At 37.4% G+C, this 24,918-nt stretch overlaps 1 protein-coding gene across 1 annotated transcript in view; it reads left to right on the forward strand.

Moving 5' to 3' along the window:
- HGF (hepatocyte growth factor) overlaps positions 1–24,918 on the forward strand; it is an 81,915-nt gene that overhangs the window by 23,615 nt on the left and 33,382 nt on the right. The window contains exons 7-9 of the mRNA XM_055589463.1: positions 3,156–3,276; positions 4,639–4,757; positions 24,331–24,505. Of these exons, the coding sequence (XP_055445438.1) occupies positions 3,156–3,276; positions 4,639–4,757; positions 24,331–24,505 (415 nt within the window). The remainder of the gene's footprint in view (positions 1–3,155; positions 3,277–4,638; positions 4,758–24,330; positions 24,506–24,918) is intronic.

Raw genomic sequence — 24,918 nt, forward strand, 5'->3', positions numbered from 1 at the left:
TTGTGACTTTATGACTGAGAAAAATGAAACAGAGCAACTTTCGAGTTTAGTTGGTTAGTAGTATACCAGAAAGGTGTTAAATTAATCCTACTTATGATTAATGTATAGTGTGTGTACCTTTGTATTATCAATTAGTGCAGAACTATAATGAGAAAAAAATATTCTACTTATGAATAGAGATTTTGTTTGAATTTATGAGAACTGGGACATAATTTTTTTTTTTTTTAATTTTAAGGGGAGAGCTTTCTGGAATGGCTAAGGAATACATTAGCCATAACAGAGAGAGTCAAAAGAACATAGAACAGGAGATGCAATGCTTACCTTCTTGAACTATTATCTAGTTAATGCTTTCACCTGAGTCCTTAGATGGACTTGGTTTACACCTGGTTGGCTTGACTATGAGCTAGGAAAACTTAGAAGAGTCTTAGAATTCTCGAAGATTGAGAAGTAAATATGAGATCAAAATTTGCCTTTCTCAAAGTAATTTTTATGACTAACCGGATGGTTTGAGGCAAAGGAAGAACCACACATTTTTTATCCTTAGATAAGAGAGCCAATCTCATTTCTTGTAACCTTCAATAGGTGAGAAACCAACAGGAGAACAACTGATGGCTGTAAAAAGAGGGAAGAGGGTAATGAGGACAATATTAAAAAAAGACAGGGAGACTGACCTTCTAAAAGTTTTACTTTTGGTCTATCTTAAAGTATGGCCAGTTAGAATGTATAGGAAACAAGTTAAATATATAGGATGGATAGACAGTTAGGGGAATGGAAAGAGCGCTGGACTGTGGGTCTGACCTGTGTTCTAGTTACAGATCTGGCATTTTCTGTTTTAGGTAAGTCCCTTAAAACTTTTGTGGGCTTTGCTTTCCTCACTGCAAGGATCAAATAATTTCTTACATGTTCAAAATACTGAATAATCAAAGAATATGTAACTATATTTTTAGCATCTCAGTCCTCACAGGATACATTTAATTCCTATCCCAACAGCAACTTTCATTGCCTTCCAAAACTGAACATTATTCATGTTAAGTTTTATTATTTTTTCCAACTTCATTAGGTTTGCACCTGCATTCATAACGCTCCCTTCACTATACTATAAACATAGCATACTAGTTCATTTTTTGGGAACCATTTAGGTTATTTTGCTCCCTTTATAGTTTATCCACATGTCATCCATTCTTCAAGGTCTAAGGAAAATCCATTCTCTCCTAAAAGCTATTACTGCCAAACACTAAGAACTTTCAGAATTGAACAGATTATCTACAAACTTGTCACTCAATGTGAGGTCCAAGAACGAGAAGCATCAGCATCCACTGGGAACTTACTATTCATGCCCCAACCCTGATTCACTGAGTCAGAACTTGTCCTTTATTGGACAAGATCTCAAAGTAACGTTTATGCACATTAAAGTCTGGAGAAGCTCTGATCTACCACTCATGCTGGAAAGTGGTCATCTTATAGAATCACCTGTTTCATTTGTGTAGCTATTTTTCCTTTAGAAATTTAAAAATTCTAAAGTTTCAGGAGAAACGTTCTTTTAATAATGCTCCACAACAATTTCCCAAAAAATAATTTTATTCGCTCTAATTTGAAAAGGATATGCTCTTATAAACTGCATTTTCTGATGGACACAAAATAGGTGTATTCTGGTTCTTAAGTACTATTAAAGATTAGAAATTGTACATGTGTATATTTATTCCTTATCTGTGATTGTAGGATTCTATTATATGCTTTCATTCAATACAAAGGAGCAAACGACAATGATCGATGATACGTGAACCTATCAACCTATCAAACCTTACATTCTTTTCAAAATGGAGACTAAGTAAGCTTGTAATCCTATTCAGATGGAAAGCGGAAATGTGATGATCCGTAACCTATGTGGATTTGATCTTTGCCAGCCAGAGCACTTTTATCTACATGCTCTTGGACCCCCTCAGGTGTTTACCGACTGTTGTCTGGGGGAGCTCAGTATCAAATGAGAGGAAGCTGAATCTGTCTCTTTTCTTACTTCATAGATTAACTTACATGAAAAGAAATAGATCAGGCCAAATGGTTTCATGTTTTAGAGATTTAATTGTTAATGTCCTATTAGATTATAAAAATTAAAGTTTCAAAAGTGATGATTCTAATAGTATATCCCAAAGTACTATAAATACTCATTAGCCTAGATCCCAGTGGATAAAATGAAACCCTGATATCTTTTCCCACTTCAGCTAATGTTAGATGATCAGTAATCACAAGATACAAATGATGTGTTTGGGGAAGTTTGCCGGATTCGTAGGAAAGCCAAGCAATGATTTATTCCACAGGATGCCTGCTGTGCTACATCAAATCAACCTGTCCATTTGAGAAGTCTCATTTTCAGCTAGTTGATATGATTCAGAGTTTTCAGTGTGGCCTAAGGTGCCAGCCAGAAAACTATTAATTAACCTCAGAGAATCAACAGTAATATTTAGCATAGTTAGATCAGTTTATAGATTTTTAAAAATAGTGAGTACAAGAAGTTCAATAGTAGGTCATATTCTATCCTAAGCTTTAGATAAGAATGTAAGTCTGCTCAGTTATTCGATGTGGATGCTCACTAATAGAAAGGAACTGTGATTTTTTGTTTTAAAATATGTGTATTCTTTAAATAGTACTAGATTACTATTTGAAGCTGGTCTCTCAAATCTGTGTGGTCCTGATCTTTGCATTAACAGTAGCAGTATGATGTGTACTCATTTTAAACTGTGCATTTTCTGTGTATGTATTGGAGGGTAAGTTGAAAGAGGAGCACTATTATGTTGACAGTATAGATGTTGAGATCCCTGGCATTATAGACCAACAAAGGGAAAATTCCCAAGGACTTTTCAGTTTCTAGGTACCTTTCAGATAGTTATCAAAAATTAGGAAGGTAGTATCTTGGCCCTGTGGTAATTTTGTATGACACTAACTACAAAAATTCCATTTAAACTGTGTGAAAAGTTCTGTAGGGAGTATTTTATGCCACTGTTAATGGACATGAGCCCTAATTTAAAGTTAAAATAGTATGTAAGTTTTCCTAAAAATATCCTTGCTGTTTAGGTGATTTACTGTTCTTTAAATGGAACAGTGGTGCTCTTGATTTTGCTGTCAGAAGCAATTAATATGCCATGCTTTGATTTTATTAGTTGAATGCATGACCTGCAATGGGGAAAGTTACCGAGGTCCCATGGATCACACAGAAACAGGCAAGATTTGTCAGCGCTGGGATCATCAGACACCACACCGGCACAAATTCTTGCCAGAAAGGTAAAATACCACCAAATCACGTTTCCAAGTGATCCTCTTTACAAACTGTAATTTGTCCCATGACAAATTACATGGAAACTCTCTTTCTATAATGTTTTCCTGATAGTCTTGGGACAGAGGGATTTATGATGAGGTACACGAGAGTGCTGACTACAGCGTCAGCTAGTCTTGGCTGATTAGGTTGAGAGTCCCTGAAATCAGGATGGTCCTGAACACAGGAGCATCAGTGGGTACAAAAGGAAAACACTAACAGATGCTTCCTCTTTCTCTTCCATGGCAGCAAAAAAGATAAAAGTGCATTCAATAATAACCACTTCGACAGGTCCAAGCTGGGGAGGGTGGCATGATTGTTAACCGAAAGCCAATCTCCTCCTTGTGCCACACCTTCCCGTGACTCAGGGAAAGTAGGGTCATTGTATGACGCCGTGTCACAGGCTAAAGGTGGAACAAGCAATTCCTTGGCTGCTTTCTTATGGTAGATTTTTTAATTGCCTATCTGGAAGTCAGGCAACCAAGTTTACTTTTCTCCTCAGGAGAACGTTTTGAGTTTAAAAATTATGTGTATTTTGGTCTATAAATTTCATAGGCAACGTTTTAGTTGAAAAAATTTTCCCTTTTTTATTATAAAGAATGAAAATACAAATAAATACAGAAGAAGGTCTTACTCCCCCTTTCTCTGGAAATTGCCAAATGGTGTTTTTTCTTTATATTTTCTCTTTTTTGTTTGTTGCTTTTTTAGATGAAATTAAAACTGCTTTATTTTAAAGCACATTTCTCATCTTTCAAGTGAGATCAGAAGGGATATGGTAGTAATTAAAAGCAAACCACCAATTCAGGACCCTGTTAATTTAAAGGGAGGTGGGTATAGAAAAAGAGGTGTGATGGAGTTTGTCTTTTACTCTGGTGGAGGTGAGGGCATGACCTAGAAAGCTCTAGCTCCAAAATTGAGCTATCATTAGTAACATAGCTATTGAAACCTAACTTTCAGTTTGAACTTTAAGCCTGCTCTAGAAGAGGACCTGTTTTCTTAATAAATAATCTATACAAGGTCAACGTGTATGTAATCTGTCCTTAATTGGGCTTGTGAGAAGGGGATTCAGTTTGAGACCTCAACTGGTGTACAGGTGCCAAATGGACCTATCTTATTATTGAAGGGGATGGTACCCTAGCCTTAGTACTATATGTACATTAATACACTCAGCAGTCAATGATTAGCAGTCCTTGTAAGGCAAAACATAGAAAAATCTCTTCTTTCACCAGTTAAAATAGTATCCGAGCTAAGTCAAAAGTTATTTTGTGAGCTGAGGGCTGGGTAATGTTCCAGGAAGATTTACATGACACTTTTCTTGGTGTGGTTTGCAGATATCCTGACAAGGGCTTTGATGATAATTATTGCCGCAATCCTGATGGCAAGCCGAGGCCATGGTGCTATACTCTTGACCCTGACACCCCCTGGGAGTACTGTGCAATTAAAATGTGCGGTAAGTTAGGGCCAAATTTATTGCTTCCTTTTCCTCTCACAGACTGGATCTAAGCAGGTGATTATTAGTGAGACAGGTTAACAACTGTTTGATACTTTAATGCGTATAGGTTTTAAGAATGTGTTACATAAACTTATCCATTTTCAGATAAGTTTTGCATTTCAGATAAGTTATTGCATTTTCAGATGCAATAAACTTATTGCATTTTCAGAGAGCCATTATTTTGAGATACACATGTAAGTGTCACATACACACAAAACAAACTCATGGTAAAGGCCTACACATTCTCATGTTATCAAGGAAAAGGAAAAAAAAAACAGAATGAGAAAAAGATCAGGGATTATGTGCAGTATCATAATGTCATTAGGGCTGTAAGAGTGAGGACCTTAGACTCTTACCTACCAATCCTGGATCCTTTCCCTAACCTATCCTCCTAGACATAGCATGAGCAGTCAACCGACTATGGACCTCTTCTGGTGAATGATAGAGGCGGCAATGCAGAAAACTAAGTCTGATAGAAGATTCTTACAGACATCTTTAATCTCTAGCAGCTAATTTTCACCACTCTGGCTGTCCTTGTGCACAGCCTGCATTCTCTTTCACCTTGTATTTTAGCAGTCATATAGCCCTTCTGCATCCTGGCCTTTACCCTACTCTCCTGAGTTTATGATAAAGGCTTCTTTTCTTACTTGCTTTGTGATATCTCTTTAAATCTGTACACTTGGTCCTCTTCTTCATTAGCTCACACATTTTTATTCTTCTCTAAAATTATCCTGGATAATAATTAGATGTAGATATGCTTTTATTTCTGTGTATAAGAAGCCTTATTTTTTTCAACAAGATCCTAAAATGCTTTCAAATCAGTAGAATTGCAAAATGTAGTAAGTGTAATCATGTTATAAATTGTCTTGCTAATATAAAAATATGTATATATGGAGAGAAAAATATAAAGACAGATAATCAGGTGCCAGCACACCAAATGATAAATATACAATTACTAGGCTATGCATAGGGATTTGCATATTTCCTTAGATTGGCATGATGAGACTGTTTCTTTGAACAAACTTATTCAGTATTATCTACACTGTGATACTGCCAAGGTAAATATCTCTCCACTTAAAGCTGCTAATAAAAAGAAATGTTTTGGACGACTCAAATAAAACCCATAGAAAAGAGACATGTCTGGCATATGTGAAATAACTGCAGAATCTGGAAGGCTCTCAATGTTCCAAGGAAACTGAACCATCTGTTTGGTCCTTTAAAATAAAGGATGATTTTTGTTACGGTGTTTCTCTGTATAGATTGGGTTAGTGCAACTCATTGACTTTTTAAATGTTATTAATCTGTTTATTATCTAGACCAGGCAGGTACAATAAACCAATAGTTTCCCTTCCTTGTGTGTGTGTGTGTGTGTGTGTGTGTGTGTGTGTTTTAGGCACTCATAAATTGTCTCTGGAATGAGACCAGTAGTAACACACACACATACACACACACACACATGCATATGGACTGGCACATTCACCTTTCAACTGGCAAGCGCAAGATTGGCTATTTTTAAAAGACATTGGGAGAGGAAAAAAAATACAATGAATATGACACTTCTGTTAGGTAGATTTTTTTTTTTTTTCTCTTCTGTCCAGAGTTGACTATTTATACAACATGCAACAATTCTGATGGATTTATTAAACAGAGGGTGGTGTTTATAGGATGCTAATTCCAAGAAAATGGTGGTAGAATTTGTGAACCAACCCTCTATACATTTGGGCCTTAAACAACATGATGATTAGGTGGCACTGACTCTCCTGGCTCCCCTTGTGTCTGTGAATTCAACCAACTGTGGGATCTTGTAGTACTAATAGGTAATAGCATCTACCATAGGAAAAACCCAGCATATAAATGGACCTATGGAGTTCAAATCCATGCTGTTCAAGGATCAATTGTAGTTAAGATAAAATTATTTTAAGGGTTTGGGAATACTTTTAAAATATTTTAAGTTTTAGTTTGTAAACTTATATAGAGAGACTATACGTTTATCAAAATTAGTGAAATAAACTGGCATTTAGGAATTCTGGAAAATGTAACAGATACTTTCTTCCAGATATTTTGTCTTGTACATATAAGCCTACAATGAAAAACTAAGAAAATTGGTAATGGTTTCAATTGTGTATTAATTTTCTATTGCTATATAACAAATTATCAGAAACTATCAAATTATCAGAAACTTGGTAGCTTAAAGTAACACATATGTATTATCTCAAGTTTTCTGTGGGACAGGAGTCAAGGCATAAAACAGGTGTGTTCTCTGCTTAGGATCTCACAAGGCCAGAATCCTGGTGCCCACCAGACATACTATCTCATCTAAGATTGAGTGTCCCCATTCCAATTCAGTTTCTTGTGGTTGTAGTGCTAAGCTGCTCAGCTCTTAGAAACTCCCTGATGTTTTCTTCCACATGGCCCTCTTCAAAATATGGCAGTTTACTTCTCCAAGACCAATAGCATAGCTTTCTGTTACTTTGAACCTCTGATGTCTGCGCCCTCTTTCATTTATTTACCAAGATTTTTTTTCAAAGTTATTAAAATTTTATAAGCCAACTTTCTCCAAGATTCTGCACTAGGGATGAATTTCAAAAGGACCTGTTAGGAAATTATATCTTTTAGCGCTTCTATGTAATTTCTTTCATCTTAACACAGAGTTGTGAAAGGCAAAAATAACCGTGTTTTATTTTTCCTGGGAAAATTGTATATGTTTATTGGGGACAATGATTGAAAAATAACTGGTCAGTTTTTGCCCTCACCCTGTGTATGATTTGATACAGAAAGCTCTGCACCCTTTTAAAGAGCTCACCTCATTAGGTCAGCCCACCCAAGGAAGTCTTCCTTTAATTAATTTAAAGTCAACTGATTGGGAACTTTAATTACATCTAAAAAAAATCTCCTCACTTTTGTTGTACAACATAAACTAATTACAGAAGTGGATTTCCCAAGTGGCTATTCACAAGTTATACCCATACTAGAGGGGAGGGGGTTACAGAACATACATCAGTGGGCAGAAATCTTAAGGGCTATATTAGAATCCTGTATACCACACACATGTTTATATGCACTGGCTGTAAAAGAATATTGGTTTATTATGTATTACTTATATCATTTGATTCTTGGGTTATCTCTCTGGCTATCTCTGGTTATCTCTCAGTCTCAACTGCTTGAATTCATTCTGAGCTTTCAATATGTTTGAAGAAAAGAATAGAGTTTATGATTGTGTCATTTGTCTTCTCTAAAGTTGAAGGCAGATTTTGAAACTCTTGTTTTATTATATAACAACTGTATAAGAAAATTATAACTGCTATTATTTATTTAACATCTACTGAAAGGTGCTTTCCATCTATTAACAATAATCTCTATCTCAAAATGGCTGTGATTAGGTAGGCCAGTGATGAAATGTGTGCAAAGACATGATCAGTGGCGCAGACTGCAATATTCATGACATGGTAATTAGGTTGATATAGATAAGGATGTGATAAAGACAGAGAAATGTAAGGAGATGAGAAAATTAGATTAATGTGAGGCAGATGAAGTAGAATCTAAGAGTATCCCAGCTAGTTGCCATGACAAACACTGAAAAATTAAGCAGGGAGAATGATCTTATCTTGTTCGTTATCTAGAACAATAGCTTCCAAATCAGTGTGCATGAAACCCAGCGGAACACAAAGCCTGTCCTAGGGATTTAAGGACATGAATAGGTTAAAAGCCTCAAATTTCAGCTCCTCTTTTTCCATATGAATTCTTTCTCAAAATCTTTTGCTTGAGGTGCATGGGTTGCTAAGGGGTCAATCAAATTCAATATCCTACCTGTCCGCTGACAACTGCCTCTTGCTACTGTACTGAAAAAAGGTAAACTGTCAGTCCTACCTGAATATTAATGGGGTATATTGTCCTGGGTGTGAAAATCTTGGGGACACTAAACAAAGAGACCTTTGAAAATACTATGTATTCATGCTGTTTATCATCTACATACTGCTAATAATTATATAACTCCATCCATAACAGATAATACCAAAGAATATCACAATAATACTAAAGAACTGCTCACACTGTTGTGAAAGTTCTAGGCCCCACATCAGACTTTCCAACCAGGGAATCTGGCGAAGGGACTCCCCAGGGAATCTGACTTTGAAAGACAGTGGGTTTGATTCCAGAACTCCCACAAGACTGGGGGAAACAGAGACTCTTGGAGGGCACAAAATCTTGTGTACACCAGGACCCAGGGGAAAAGAGCAGTGACCCCACAAGAGACTGAGCCAAACCTGCCTGTGTGTTGGAGGGTCTTTTGCAGAGGCATGGGTTGGAAGTGGCCTGCCGCGGGGACAGGGGCACAGGAAGCAACAGTTCTGGGAGGCATGTGTTGGGTATAAGTCCTTTTTGGAGGTTGCCAGTAGCCCTACCATAGAGCCTATACACTCTAGGACTCACCTTAGGCCAAACAACTAACAGGGTGGGAGCACAGCACTCCCATCCAAAGACAGTTTGACTAAAGATTTACTGAGCATGGCCTTGCCCACCAGAACAAGACTCAGTTTCCCCCACATCAGGAAGTTTACATAAGCCTCTTATTCTCATCCATCAGAAGGCAGACAGAAGAAGTAAGAACTTTAATTTCACAGCCTCCAGAACAAAAACCACCATCACAGAAAGCTAATCAAAATGATTGTATGGATCACAGCCTTGTGTAACTCAGTGAAGCTATGAGCCATGGCGTACAAGGCCACCCAAGATGGATGGGTTATGGTGGAGAGTTCTGACAAAATGTGGCTCACTGGATCAGGGAATGGCAAACCACTTCAGTATTCTTGCCTCAAGAATCCCATGGACAGCATGAAAAGGCAGAAAGATATGATACCAGAAGATGATCCCCCTAGGTCGGAAGGTGTCCAATATGTTAATGGGGGAGAGTGGAGAAATTCCTCCAGAAATAATGAAGAGGCTGGACCAAAGCAGAAACAACACTCAGCTGTGGATGTGCCTGATGGTGAGAGTAAAGTCTAATGATGTAATATTTCATAGGAATATATGGGACACATATTCATAGAACAATATTTCACAGAACGTGGAATGTTAGGTCCATGGATCTAGGTAAATTGGAAGTGGTCAAGCAGGAGATGGCAAGAGTGAGCATCAACATTTTAGGAATCAGTGGACTAAAATGGACAAAAATGGGCAAATTTAATTCAGATGACATTATATCTACTACTGCTGGCAAGAATCTGTTAGAAGAAATGGAATAGCCCTCATGATCAACAAGAGTCTGAAATGCAGTACTTGGGTGCAATCTCAAAAACAACAAAATGATCTTGGTTTGTTTCCAAGGCAAAATTTTCAAGTCACAGTAATCCGAGTCTATGCCCCAACCACTGATGCCAAGGAAGTGGAAGATGACCAGTTCTGTGAAAGCCTACAACACTTCCTAGAACTAACACCAGGAAAAAAAAAAATGTCCTTTTCATCATAGGGGATTGGAAAGCAAAAGTAGGAAGTCAAGAGATACCTGGAATAATAGGCAAGTTTGACCTTGGAGTACAAAATGAAGCAAGGCAAAGGATAACAGAGTTTTGCCAAGAGAACATGATGGTCATAGCAAACAACAACACAAGAGACGACTCTACACATGGATCAGACAGATTACATTCTTTGAAGCCGAAGATGGAGAAACTCTATATAGTTAGCAAAAGCAAGACCTGGAGCTGACTGTGGCTCAGATCGTGAACTCCTTATTGCAAACTGCAGGCTTAAAATGAATAAAAAAGGGAAAACCAGTTTTGGATATGACCTAAATCAAATCACTTATGATTATACAGTGGAGGTGACAAGTAGATTCAAGGGATTAGATCTGGTAGACAGAGTCCCTGAGAAACTATGGACAAAGGTTTATAACATTGTATGGGAAGTGATGACCAAAACCATCCCCTAGAAAAATAAATGCAAGAAGGTAAAGTTGTTGTCTGAGGAGGGCTTACAAATAGCTGAGAAAAGAAGAGAAGCGAAAGTAAAAGGAGAAAGGGAAAGATATACCAACTGAATGCAGAGTTCCAGAGAATAGCAAGGAGAGATGAGAAAGCCTTAAGTGAACAATACAAAGAAATGGGGGTGGGGGGTGGGGAGGGGAAACAGAATGGGAAAGACTAGAGATCTCTTCAAGAAAATTAGAGATACCAAGGGAACATTTCATGCAAAGATGAGCACAATAAAGGACAGAAAGAGTAAGGACCTAACAGAAGCAGAAGATATTAAGAAGAGGTGGCAAGAATACACAGAAGAACTATACAAAGAAGGTCTTAATGACCCAGATAATCAGGATGATTTGGTCACTCACCTAGAGCCAGATATCCTGGAGTGTGAAGTCAAGTGGGTCTTAGGAAGCATTACTATGAACATAATGAAAAGCAGAGACATTACTTTGCCAACAAAGGTCCGTTTAGTCAAGGCTATGGTTTTTCCAGTAGTCATGTATGGATGCGAGAGTTGGACTGTGAAGAAGGCTGAGTGCCGAAGAACTGATGTTTTTGAACTGTGGTGTTGGAGAAGACTCTTGAGAGTCCTTTGGACTGCAAGGAGATCCAACCAGTCCATTCTAAAGGAGATCAGCCCTGGGTGTTCCTTGGAAGAAATGATGCTAAACCTGAAACTCCAATACTTTGGCCACCTCATGCGAAGAGTTGACTCACTGGAAAAGACTCTGATGCTGGGAGGGATTGGGGGCAGGAGGAGAAGGGGACAACAGAGGATGAGGTGGCTGGATGGCATCACTGACTCGATGGACGTGAGTCTGAGTGAACTCCGGGAGTTGGTGATGGACAGGGAGGCCTGGCGTGCTGAGATTCATGGGGTCGCAAAGAGTCGGACACGACTGAGTGACTGAACTGAACTATGAACAAAACTAGTGGAGGTGATGGTATTCCTGCTGAGCTATTTCAAATCCTGAAAGATGCAGCTGTTAAAATTCACCCAATATGCCAGCAAATTTGGAAAACTCAGCAGTGGCCACTGGACTAGAAAACGTCAGTTTCATTCTAACCCCAAAGAAAAGCAATGCCAAAGTATGTTTCAACTACCGTACAATTGTACTCATTTCACATACTAGCAAAGTAATGCTCAAAATCCTTCAAGCTATGCTTCAACAGTACATGAACCAAAAATTTCCACATGTTCAAGCTGGATTTAGAAAAGGCATAGTAACCAGAGATCAAATTGCCAACATCTGCTGGATCATAAAAAGATCAAAGGGATTCCAAAAAAATATCTTCATCTGCTTCATTGACTATGCTAAAATCTTTATGTGGATAACAACAAACTGTGGAAATTCTTAAAGAGATGAGAATACCAGACCACCGTATCTACCTCCTGAGAAACCTGTGTTCAGGTCAACAAGCAACAGTTAGAACCAGACACACTGAACAATGGACTGGCTCAAAACTGGGAAAGGAGTAGCTCAATGCTGTTTATTGTCACCTTGCTTATTTAACTTCTATGTAGAGTACATAATGTGAAATGCTGGGCTGGATGAATCACAAGCTATAATCAAAATTGTCAGGAGATATGCAGATGATACCAATAATGGCAGAGAACAAAGGGGAACTAAAGAGCCTCTTGATGAGGGTCAAAAAGGACAGTGAAAAAAATGGCTTACATTTGAACGTTCAAAAAACGAAGATCATGGCATCCAGTCCAATGACGTCACGGCACTGAGAGATTTTATGTTTGGGGGTTTTAAAATCACTGCGGACAGTGACTGCAGACATGAAATTAAAAGATGCTTGTTCCTTGGAAGAAAAGCCATGACAAACCTAGACAGTGTATTAAAAAGCAGACACATCACTCTGCTGACATAGGTCCATATAGTCAAAGCTATGGTTTTTTCAGTAGTCATTTATGGATGTGAGAGTTGGACCATCATGAAGGCTGAGTGCTAAAAAATCAATGCTTTTAAATTGTGGTGCTGGAGAAGACTCTTGAGAGTTGCTTGGACAGCGGGGTGATCAAACCAGTCAATCCTAAAGGAAAACAACACTGAATATTCATTGGAATGGTTGATGCTGAAGCTGGAGCTCCAATACTTTGGCCACCTGATGTGAAAAGCCAGCTCACTGGGAAATACCCTGATGCTGGGAAAGACTGAGGGCAGTAGGAGAAGGCAGCAGCATAGGATGAGATGGTTAGATAACATCATTGACTCAGTGGCCTTGAATTTGAGCAAACTCCGGGAGATAGTGAAGGACAAGGAAGCCTGGCGTGCTGGAGTCCATGGAGTTGCAGAGTCAGACACAGCTCATCAACTGAACAACAATCCATAATGCACATAATAGGCCCACAATGCAGGAGATGTGGGTTCTATCCCTGGGTTGAGAAGATCCCCTGGAGAAGTAAACTGCGACCCACTCCAGTATTCTTGCCTGGAGAATCCCATGGACACAGGTATCTGGTGGGCTACAGTTCATGCTGTCACCAAAGTGTTGGACATGACTTAGCATTTAAACAGCAAGAACAATTCATAACATGCACACATATATATGTGTGTAGTATTTGTACATTTGTGCCTGTGCATGTGTTTAGTGTGTATTTGTCTCAGAATTTTGTAGTCACAAGAGATTTTTATATGATTTAAATATATAAAAATCTTTCAGCAAAGTATGAGAAATGAGCAATAAAAGACATACATACATACTCTCCAACATAAAATACATTACACTAAAGTAACATCCTGTGGTTAAAGTGGAATGGAAAATGATTTGATGAGACAAAGAACTTGATAATGTACATTTTATCGAGAAAAAGGTAGATATAAATCCCCGTGGTATTTAGAGAACCTTAAATCCATTCAAAAGAGTGATATACAATTTTTTGTTTTAAAACTGTCAATAATTAAAACATGCTAGAAATCACATCTTTTGCAGCTATTTAAACAGCATAAAAATGTAGATGGCAACTTAAAAACATGAGAGGGAATAGAAGTAATTTTTCATAATAATTTTAGTAACAAGAGCAAAAACCAAAAACAAAAAAATGCCAACATTTGAAGACTACTGATCCATTCTAAAGGAGATCAGTCCTGGGTGTTCATTGGAAGGACTGATGCTAAAGCTGAAACTCCAATACTTTGGCCACTTCATGCGAAGAGTTGAATCATTGGAAAAGATTCTGATGCTGGGAGGGATTGGGGGCAGGAAGAGAAGGGGACGACAGAGGATGAGATGGCTGGATGGCATCACCGACTCGATGGACATGGGTTTGGGTGAACTCCGGGAGTTGGTGATGGACAGGGAGGCCTGGCGTGCTGTAATTCATGGGGTCGCAAAGAGTTGGACACAACTGAGCGACTGAATTGAACTGAATTGATCCATAAGAATTACTATATATTCTGGGTGGTTAGCATAGTGTTGTGGAGAAGGCAATGGCACCCCACTCCAGTACTCTTGCCTGGAAAATGCCATGGAGGGAGGAGCCTGGTGGGCTGCAGTCCATGGGTCGCTAGGAGTTGGACACGACTGAGTGACTTCACTTTCACTTTTCACTTTCATGCATTGGAGAAGGAAATGACAACCCACTCCAGTGTTCTTGCCTGGAGAATCCCAGGGACGGGGGAGCCTGGTGGGCTGCTGGCTCTGGGGTCGCACAGAGTCAGACACGACTGAAGCAACTTAGCAGCAGCAGCAGCATAGTGTTGAACAAGGAGGCAAGTGCATCTCATAAGAGCTTATTTTAACAGTAAAGTAAGAAAGAGAATGTGAACTAAGGCAGTAAACAGTGACAATAACAAGGTGAAGAAGGATGTGAACAATATTAAAGAGTTCAAGTATATAATGATGATATAAAGCATCCCATATATAATGACAAGTTGTATCAACTTGGAAATGAGATAGGGAAAAGGTAAAGTCTAAAGGTTTTTTCCTAAGTTGATTAAATGATGCATATTTAAGAGGAATAAATTTGAGGAGAAAGATATTAAGTTTGGTTCTGTTTATATTGAGATGCAGGTGCTTCATGTCAGTGCTCAAAGCATATTTAAGTTCAATCTTCCATGAATGTCATGCAAAATCAGAAGTGAATACTGAAATCAAAAGCCTTGGACATAGCAGCACTCCGAGGAAGCATAGAGAGAGCATGCTGCTGCTGCTGCTGCTGCTGCTAAGTCACTTCAGTCATGTCCAACTCTGTGCGACCCCATAGACAGCAGACCACCAGGCTCCGCTGTACCTGGGATTCTCCAGGCAAGAACACTGGAGTGGGTTGCCATTTCCTTCTCCAATGCATGAAAGTGAAAAGTGAAAGTGAAGTTGCTCAGTCGTGTCCGACTCCTAGCGACCTCATGGACTGCAGCCCACCAGGCTCCGCCGTCCCTGGGATTCTCCAGGCAAGAACACTGGAGTGGGTTGCCATTTCTTTCTCCAATGCATGAAAGTGAAAAGTGAAAGTGAAGTCGCTCAGTCGTGTCCTACTCTTAGCGACCCCATGGACTGCAGCCTACCAGGCTCCTCCATCCATGGGATTTTCCAGGCAAGAGTACTGGAGTGGGTTGCCACTGTAGAGAGAGCATAAAGAGGGGTATTTGCCCCTTTTGTATAGAATTCATTAAACAAATATTTACTGAGTAGCTCTTATATGTCATTTTTTTAGATTCTGGGGATAGAGAAGTGAACAAAACAGAGCAAAGTCTATGATAAAATTGCAATTTCATAATTTTAGCATAAACTAGTAAAGTAAAAGATGAATGCCTTGATAATGGAGTTTTTACACCAGAGCCAAAGTTCTGAACACTGCTTTCAGTTCCTCTTATTTGTTAAAAAGCTGAATGAACTATAAATTTATAATTGTCACTTTGCTTCTGAGTTTCTCATCTTGAAATCAGTGTATCAGTGAAAGTTCACACCTGACACATGTGTACCAGGCTGCTCTGGGAGAGGCCTTGTCAGTCCGCCTTCACACCATATTCTTCAAAAGGTGATTTCTCCCCAGATGACAGCAGCCTACACATACTCTGCGATATAACTTTAACAGACTTCCAAGAATTTTAAAACACTGCAAACATGTAGTAAGATTGGAGGTCCCATGTAGTGCTTAAATGAAATACTTATTTTTTAATGGTTTTTCCCTATAACAATAACTCTGTATTCTGAGTAAGTTTGTTTTATGTATTAGTTCATGCTTTTCAGAGAGAAATAAAATATTTGTTGGGACTAATTGTGCTTCTCTGAAGTGAATTTTAGTAGCTCTTCGGCAACTGAAAAACTAACTTGTGGTTTATGTCCCTTATGATGTGGTTGACGTCCCTTAGGTATCCCATTGATTATTTAAATCAATTAAACTGAGGATATCTTTACACATTATTGAGAACACCAAATTGTCTGAGTGAGTTACATGAGTCAATATCTAATGTATTGGAAATTAAAACATAAATTAAAAACATTTATTAATTGATTAGACATAATAAGCTCATTCAGTGTTAATAAATATAACATTTTAAAGGAAAAATAACTTTTTTCAGAAAAATAGAAAAATGCTAATAATGGTTTAGGTTTTTTTTTTGTAAATTTCTTTAATGTTACCTTAATTGTAAGAAGATAGCTGAGTGTCTTGTATTTGCTTCTGCGTTCAGTCTTTTGGGATATCATACATCAAAGTGCACCTGGATATACCACTGTAAAAAGGACAAGTGGCATTCTAGCATGGTTATGAAAACAGTTTTGAATTCCTAGATTCCTGCAAAGATCTCCGGAATGCCAGGTATCCCTCTGAGAACTTTCTGCTCCATGTCAGACATGTAAGGCTGATGTCCCATAAAAATACTCTAATTAGGATATACTTGTTGTATATCTGTTCCCACCCTTCATCACCAGCAACTTGCCTTCTTGGAGACTTCTATCATTTATTATCTTTCTCTCGGACTTTCTTCATTTATCCTGTAAGATGGTCTAATCTGCTTTGTACGCTCTCTTTTGCATGACTGATACCACCATTTACACAGTTTAAAATCCAAAAGCTTAAAATAATTCTAAACATGCTCTTTCCTTCATGTCTCACATTTGATACATCATAAGGCCTGTAAATTTTATTTTCTATGTAGCTCTCAAATCTCCATTTCACTTCATCACTTTTATCTAAGAATTATTTTTTTGAACTTTCTTGAACATTCGGATGGACTTCTGAGTGGAGCTATATCCATGTTCACAAGCTTTTCCCCTGCAACTTCTTCTCTACTTGGCAAATAGACTATTTAAAAAAAAAAATCTGAATATATAATTCCCTATGCCTAGCACATCACACACACACACACCAGTTTAAAACTCTGCAGTCACTGCCTTTGATCTTAGGACACAGACAAAACAAAACCATCTTTTACTTCTCCACCCGACTCTCCAGCCTCATATACATGTCTCTCCATGCTCTCTGTACCAGCCAGAATATGTTTCTTCCTATGCCTCATATCTTCCATATTCTCATTATAGTTCCTTCAACCCCTGCCATCTCCTCGGCCTTAAAAAATGTTCTCTTCCTTCCTAACCTAATTGACAGCTACCCATTGTACAAATTTCAAGTCAGTTATCATTTCTTCATTTGACTTCCCAGACTGGGTCAAATTCCTTACTGTATATTTATAGCAACAGAAACCTCTCCTTCCATGTACTTCTCAGAGTTTGGTTTCCACATTTATTTTTGAAGCTATTTGGTTAATAGCTCTCTCTATCAAAATTTTTAAGCTCCAAAAGAGTAAGGACTATGTCTTTTTTTGTATCCCAGAGACTTACCACATTGCCTTGTTTGTGATAGGAGTTCAACAAGTCTTTGTTAAGTGAATGACTGTTCCTTTCCTAATCAGTGGTAGTTTTTCATTTTCTTTTAATGTCTCTTGGAATTTATTCTATGTATTTTGATTTTCATGTATAAAAAACAGGCTTTCCCCAAACATTTCCAACTAGGAAGATTTGCTTCTTACCTTCTTCCCATCACTTCAACTCACTGTCAGACTTCATGCTTCCCTGAGCTAGTTTTGCTCCTTTGCTGCTTGTCTTGATGGGTTTTCCTTCAATAAAACAAACAAAGCTTGTGACGTCCTCCCTATTTTTTCGCCTCCTTTTTCTTTTCCCGTTTATTTTTTAAACTTCTGATATATAAGTGTCCAGAGCCATTTTATATTTTTAAGAGCTTTACTGAGCTATAACTGATGTTTAACAACATCACATATTTAATGAACAGTTTGATAGCTTTGAACATATGCCTATGAATCTGTCTCCACAATCAAGATAATAACCATATTAATTACCTTCAGAAGTTTCCTCCTGACTTCCCTTGCCTTTGTGTGTGTGTGTTTGGTAAGAACACAACTTGAGGCGTACTCTCTTAACAATTGTTTAGTATATAACACAGTATTGTCAAGTATAGTTACTCTGTCATATCATAGATCTCTAAAACTTACTCATCTTGCATAACTGAAACTTTATACTTGAACAGCTCCCCACTGCAGAAATGTGGCCTAGGCAGATCTCTGATAGCTAAGATTTCTATCAAAATTATCATTATGGGTTGACTTGTGTTCTACTCAAAATTCATACGCTGAAGTTTAAACCCTTATTGCATTTGGAGTTGGGTTCTTAGGAGACAATTAAGGATGATGAAGCATAATGATGGGATCCTAAAACAATAGGATTTGTGGCCTTAAAAGTAGGAGATGAGCATAATCTCTCTCTCTACAATATGAGGACATACCAAAAGGGTATGTCTATACCTACATCTACAAGCCAGGAATAGAACTCTCACCAGGAATCACTGGTTACCACCTTAATCTTGGACTTTATAGCTGCCAGAATTATAAGAAAATATATTACTGTTGATTAAGCCACCCAGTTTTATTTTGTTATGGTGACTTGAGAAGATATGTTGCCATTGGTACTAAATTAAAAGAATCCTTTCTCCTAGTAACCAATGTACATTGGCATCAATATATAACCTTTTAAAATTTCATGTCTTTGTGTGTTGGGAAACTGACTTTAGCAAATCATTTTCTTTCTTAAAGAAAGCTAATTATTTGTCTAAATTTTATTAATTAATTCAAGGCCAGAACAGAGATTCATAGAAATATAGTCCTCTCATTGAATTCAGTGTCAGGAAAAAATTGCTATCAATATCCTTTCTCAAGGGAAAGACCTTGTACTGGAGGTCTTTTCCAAGTCATCTTCTAAGGAATAAGAGAATAAAATTGAAGACCTTTCATGAAAGTCTTGTCTCCTGAGCAGTTTACAACAGAAAAGAATTGGATAAAGTCCAGGGAAAAGTTTCAGACATGAATTCCAGGTTCACGTGGAAAGAAAACATGGAAGCAATTTGAGGTTTGTGTTTTGGAGGTCTTTATACTATTCTCTCACAACAGTTTAAAACAAGGAGCTCTTTAAATTTACATTGAGCCTTATCCTGCCCTTTGCGGCCCAAAGAGCAGAAGTCTGATGACGGGAGAGTAGCTTTACACATTGTTCTAAATATCCAGGGACCATCGTAAAGTAAATCCTGCATTTCAATTGCTCTTCAGTAGCTGGGAATAAGAAGTAGTTTGGGTTGAATTATTCTAAGAATAATCAGGTATTTAGCCAATGGCTTTTGAAGCAACTTGTTCTTAGCTATAGGCAAGAGAACACAATAGCTTGTCACCACTAAGAAATCCAGATTTTTTGGCGGGCTAAGGGGACTGTAAATGTGGATTTATTAATTGTCCATGTAAAAGTTATGGAGCCCTGGGTGTGGCTTTCTGTTACATATGTGTGTACTCACATTCTCCACTGCCTTTCACAGGCCTCTGTCAGGGCCTTGTGGCCTCTCTGGAAGGACTCGACTAGCCTTTAACAGAGAAAAAGGGTCAATTTATTATACATTGTCTTGGAGGCAAGAGGGCTTTCCTAGCAATTACATAACAATTAATGTTAATTCTGTCAAAAAATCAATTCAGACCTTAAAATTCTCTACCAAATAGTATAATAATAAGATCACAGCACATCCATACCAGCAAAGTGAAATTAATGTTCCAAGAGACACCCATTGTATTTGATCATGTTCTAGCAAGACAGTGAAATTTTTCAATAGCTTGTTTTTTTTTGTTTTTTTTTTTTCTTAAAGCATTTCCAAATAGAAAACTTTGTGTCAGTCATCAAAGAAAAACATTCCTTCACTCATAGGCCACTGAGGATCATACAGATATCTTTGCCTCTGCTTCCAAAGGGTGACTACTACTTACACCCCTGGCAAAATGTTTTATTTGTTAGAAACTCTCAGAAGAGTTCCTGGTATTTTCGGTGTAAGCCTGGTAGACATACTTGCAGAAAAATTTGTGGATGTTGAGATGCAATATTTTAAAAACATGTTGCTTTGGCTAAACTTGATAATCTTCAGCTGATACTGGGGGTGTTTCTGTGCTTCTTTAATACTTTGCTAGGCCACTGGAGACTCTTCAAAGCCTTCCCTTATTCAGGTCTAATGTTTAAGTATTAAATCCAAAAGAATAGATTTCCCAACATTTAACAGCCCTTTCAAATCAAATAGCATGAAACATTTGTTTTGTTTTTGCTCCAAGTTTTGATGTTTATATAGTAGGACAGCTGAGGGAGTCTATTTTATTGCAGACCAGGAATAATTCCTTTTGTTTGAATCCTAAGTATTCATGTAGGCGGCAGAGATCAAACATTTATATCAGTTAAATGGTCTATGGACAAATCATTCATGGTCCCCCTCAGATATTATTTATTAAATAGCTGCATAAAGTCTCACAATAACTGTTACTAATTAATGAAAGCTATGTAGTTACCTTGTTGTACTAATATATCTTTTTTTGCTTATATTATTTATTCTATACATTGCCATCAGAATTCTGTAGCTTTGTTTATGGGGCCTCTTCTAGCAGCTGAAATGGATTAATACTGACTTCAGAGGGTACTTTTTAAGTAAATAAAAATACTACATAAATATTGATAGTTTGTAGTTAAATCACAAGAAATATTTCTACTGAGTTAAAACATCACAATAAGTAAAATCATCAAGTTGTTTCAGGTTAAATATTTCAAAGTTCAGTTCAGTTCAGTTCAGTCACTCAGTCATGTCCGACTCTTTGCGACCCCTGAATCGCAGCATGCCAGGCCTCCCTGTCCATCACCAACTCCCGGAGTTTACTCAAACTCATGTTCATTGAGTCGGTGATGCCATCCAGCCGTCTCATCCTCTGTCGTCCCCTTCTTCTCCTGCCCCCAATCCCTCCCAGCATCAGGGTCTTTTCCAGTGAGTCAACTCTTCGCATGAGATAGCCAAAGTACTGGAGTTTCAGCTTTAGCATCAGTCTTTCCAATGAACACCCAGGACTGATCGCCTTTAGAATGCAAGCTACAGATGCTTGTTAAAATAAGAGTCAAAAACAATAATATTATTTATATTCTTTACATCTTGATAGGGCCAGACTTATTTCAGGCTGCTATAAGAGAATACCATAGATTTGGTAGATTCTAAACAACAGAAACATATTTCTCATAGATCTGGAGGCTGAAAGTCCAAGGTCAAGGTGCCAGCGGGTTTGGTATCTAGAGGGGCTGATTCCTGGTTTATAGGTGGCTAACTCTTCCCTGTGTCTTCATATGGTAGAAGAAGCAAGGGAGCTCTGCAGGATCTCTTTTATAATCCCATTTATGAGGGCTCTGCTCTTACAATCTAAACATTTGCCAAAGGCCCCACTGTCTAATACCATAACATATGAATTTGAGGAAGACACAAATTTTCAGTTTATAACAAGACCTAATGAAATTATATTTATTCTGTACAATATTGTATTTTTACTAGTGTACAAAAATTCTTTGTATTCTATAAATTTTTATAATTTCAAAATTAGAAATTGTTCAATAATCCTCCAAATTAGAATCTGTTCAATAATCCAATTATTTAATCCAAATCCAAAAATTTAGTTTTTAATCTAACCATTTTAAATTACACTGTCTTTTAGTGAATAATCAGATCAGATCAGATCAGTTGCTCAGTCGTGTCCGATTCTTTGCGACCCCATGAATCACAGCATGCCAGGCCTCCCTGTCCAATAGTGACTCGTTATAATAAGTTTATATCATTTTTAAAATATAATAATAAAAGTTCAGAAAAAATATTTAGCATAATTGTTCAAATGAGGATTTTATGATAGTTAAAGTGAAAACAAATTCTTTAAAACTTTCTGGGAACCTCTGCAGTTGAGGTGCAAGGTCAGTAAAACAATTCAGGTCTCTGAACTTGACACTGAAATTTTAATGCATTGATCAGCAAAGAAATATTTTCCTCCATACTCTTATACAGGTAGTCTTTTCTTTGACTTAGAGTTTTTGTAATATAGATAATTCTTTTCACCAGGACTCCAAAGATTTGAAAACTTAACCTCAAATTAGAAAAATATTTATCTTTTACTAGCTTTTAAATTTTATCATTCCTCTTTTTTCATTGTTTAGGTTGGTGTCTACACAATCATAGTGGAGTACAAGGAGTAGAGTGTGTTAACCTCTGATGGGCGTGCAAGGCCCATTATCTAGCCAAAGGTGGCCCTGGCTGCCTGGATTCTTCAGTTGCAAGTTCATAGTGCCAAAATGATACTGAGAAGGATGGATCACTAACACGCAAAACAACACACACACATAACTAGGAAAGTACGAGAGCTGTAGTACCCAAGTCAGGCAATGAAGTCCATGAGAGTAGAGGAGGTGTTTTTGCTCTGGCTTTCCTAACTCTGACCTTCTTGCCATTGTCAGTAATCTGAGACCTGACTGAGGTCACAAGTTTACTGCCCAGGAGCTTGTGTCCAAGAAGTGGGGGATCAAAAGTTTTCTTCTTAAAATGTTAAGCTAATGAAGTGACAGATTCCTGGGGACATTCCTTTTGTCTTTGTTCACACCATAGTTTTATAACTAGATGTATATGTCAGTACCTGTTTTAGACTTGTCACCCTTTAAAGACTTCCGGCACATACCCAATCTCCTCAAATTATTTAACAATCCACTCACATTATCAGAAAAAATAGCTTAGTAGCATTTGTTTTAATGAAATATAGTTCTAACCCTCAGAATCTATGAAATTTAATATTTTCTATTTCATCAAAGAACTTCAGGTAGTATTAAAATCATAATGAACTTAAATAGTATGAACTTCTATACAAATAATTTCTCAGTTCAAAATTTTTGTTCTTCCTGAATCAATGAAGTGAAGTGAAAGTTGCTCAGTTGTGTCTAACTCTTTGCAACCATGGACTATACAGTCCATGGAATTCTCCAGGCCATAATACTGGAGTGGGTAGCCTTTCCCTTCTCCAGGAGCTCTTCCCAACCCAGGAATCGAACTGGGCTCTCCTGCATTGCAGCCAGATTCTTTACTAACTGAGCTATGAGGGAAGCCCTCTGAATCAATATACATTGCCAATATCAACAGATACTAATTTCTAAGTCATCCACTCTCAATGTCCATTTTATGGGTCAATCTGTGGACATTTTCTCATGTCCATTTGGATTTCTTTTTAATTTAGGATGTTTCTAAGCTGCATTTCTATTCCCTAAAGCAGATGCATAAGAAATAACACATTTTAAGATGAGCTGAAGAAGTTTTTTTTTAAAGAAAAATTACTAAATGAGCAGTTTGTGAAAATTTGTGTTTAAAATGTTCTAGTGGTTGAGATGGTCATTAATTAATCCTTATTTTTCACAAAGCTTCATAGAACAACTCCAAACTTAGGCTCTACTACCTTTGCAAGGAACTCGATGAAATAAAGCATTCAGCCACATAAGGTAACAATTATTTGCAAGAAAGAAAGAAATTAAAAATGAAGCTAAAGAGCCACTTTTAAAGTAGTTACACTGTTAAATATATTACATTTTTATACACATCCCTAGCCTCTGAAGACATGTCTAATTCTGACCTCTCCTTTGGAGAAATGAGACATCAAATTCCAGAATAGATGAATAAAAGACATTTATTCACTTTTTAAACTATCCTAGACAGTGTCAACTTGAGTTTTATCCAGAGGCATCTTGAATAACCATTTAGGTTAAAGGTAACTGGTGAGTTTACATGGAAACATAAACATTTTCATGCATGTTTTGAGAAGGTATATGAATTTTAGTTGCTCCAGAATGCTTTGAGTTATATTTTGTATAAGTGAGTATATTTTAAGACAAAGAGAGAGCTCAAGTTTTACAAATTTAATTTTGTACTTTAAATATTTTCTTACTGAGATTTTCAGGATCTTTATCAGGTATGGTAAGCACCGAAATTAGACAAACAAAAAGGCAATAAATAAATCTGCTTAGAGGCAAGCAGTATTTTTAAAATGTCAACAAGTTGAGTCCACCATTTTAATCCTCCTTTTGGTTGAATGAGATAGTAATAATGATAAACTGAATTTTTTATTTCATTCAATTATTGTAAAAACTTATGTGACAGAAAATCCTACAAATAAAATGCAAGTGAACTCTAAGAGGTAGATGAAAAACTAAATTATTTTATTTAAATTTATATTTCTTTTTACCAATAGCCCACAGTACTATGAATGACACAGATGTCCCTATGCAAACGACTGAATGCATTCAAGGTCAAGGAGAAGGTTACCGGGGCACCATCAATACCATTTGGAATGGAATTCCCTGTCAGCGTTGGGATTCCCAGTATCCTCACCAGCATGACATAACTCCTGAAAATTTCAAGTGCAAGTGAGTAAATTAGGGAAATTATAAATTTCAGTAGGCAGAATGGTTGATTTTTACTAATTTCTATGTTAGTGATCCTTAAACTTTAGTGTGCCTAGGGAAAATTTAGCAATTAAAAGGCAGATACATCCACCCCAAATTTTTGATTCTTCAGGTCTGAAATTTGGACCTCAAATAATACATTTTAGCAACCACTCTTGCTGATTCTGAATCAGATGGTTGATGTACCATCCATGCTTTGGGAAACACATCTTTAGGTTTCTGATCACAGCTTTGTTCTTGCAGGTCTATTTAATGAACAAATTAGTGGTAACAATAACCAGGAAACGTTCAAACTAGTGCTTCCTTAAATTTTCATATTAACTTGAGGGGAGATTACAAGGCATACCTTAAGTCAACATTGTAAACTGATGAGA

This window comes from Bubalus kerabau, chromosome 8, assembly GCF_029407905.1.
Source record: "Bubalus kerabau isolate K-KA32 ecotype Philippines breed swamp buffalo chromosome 8, PCC_UOA_SB_1v2, whole genome shotgun sequence".
NCBI classification, from domain to species: domain Eukaryota; kingdom Metazoa; phylum Chordata; class Mammalia; order Artiodactyla; family Bovidae; genus Bubalus; species Bubalus kerabau.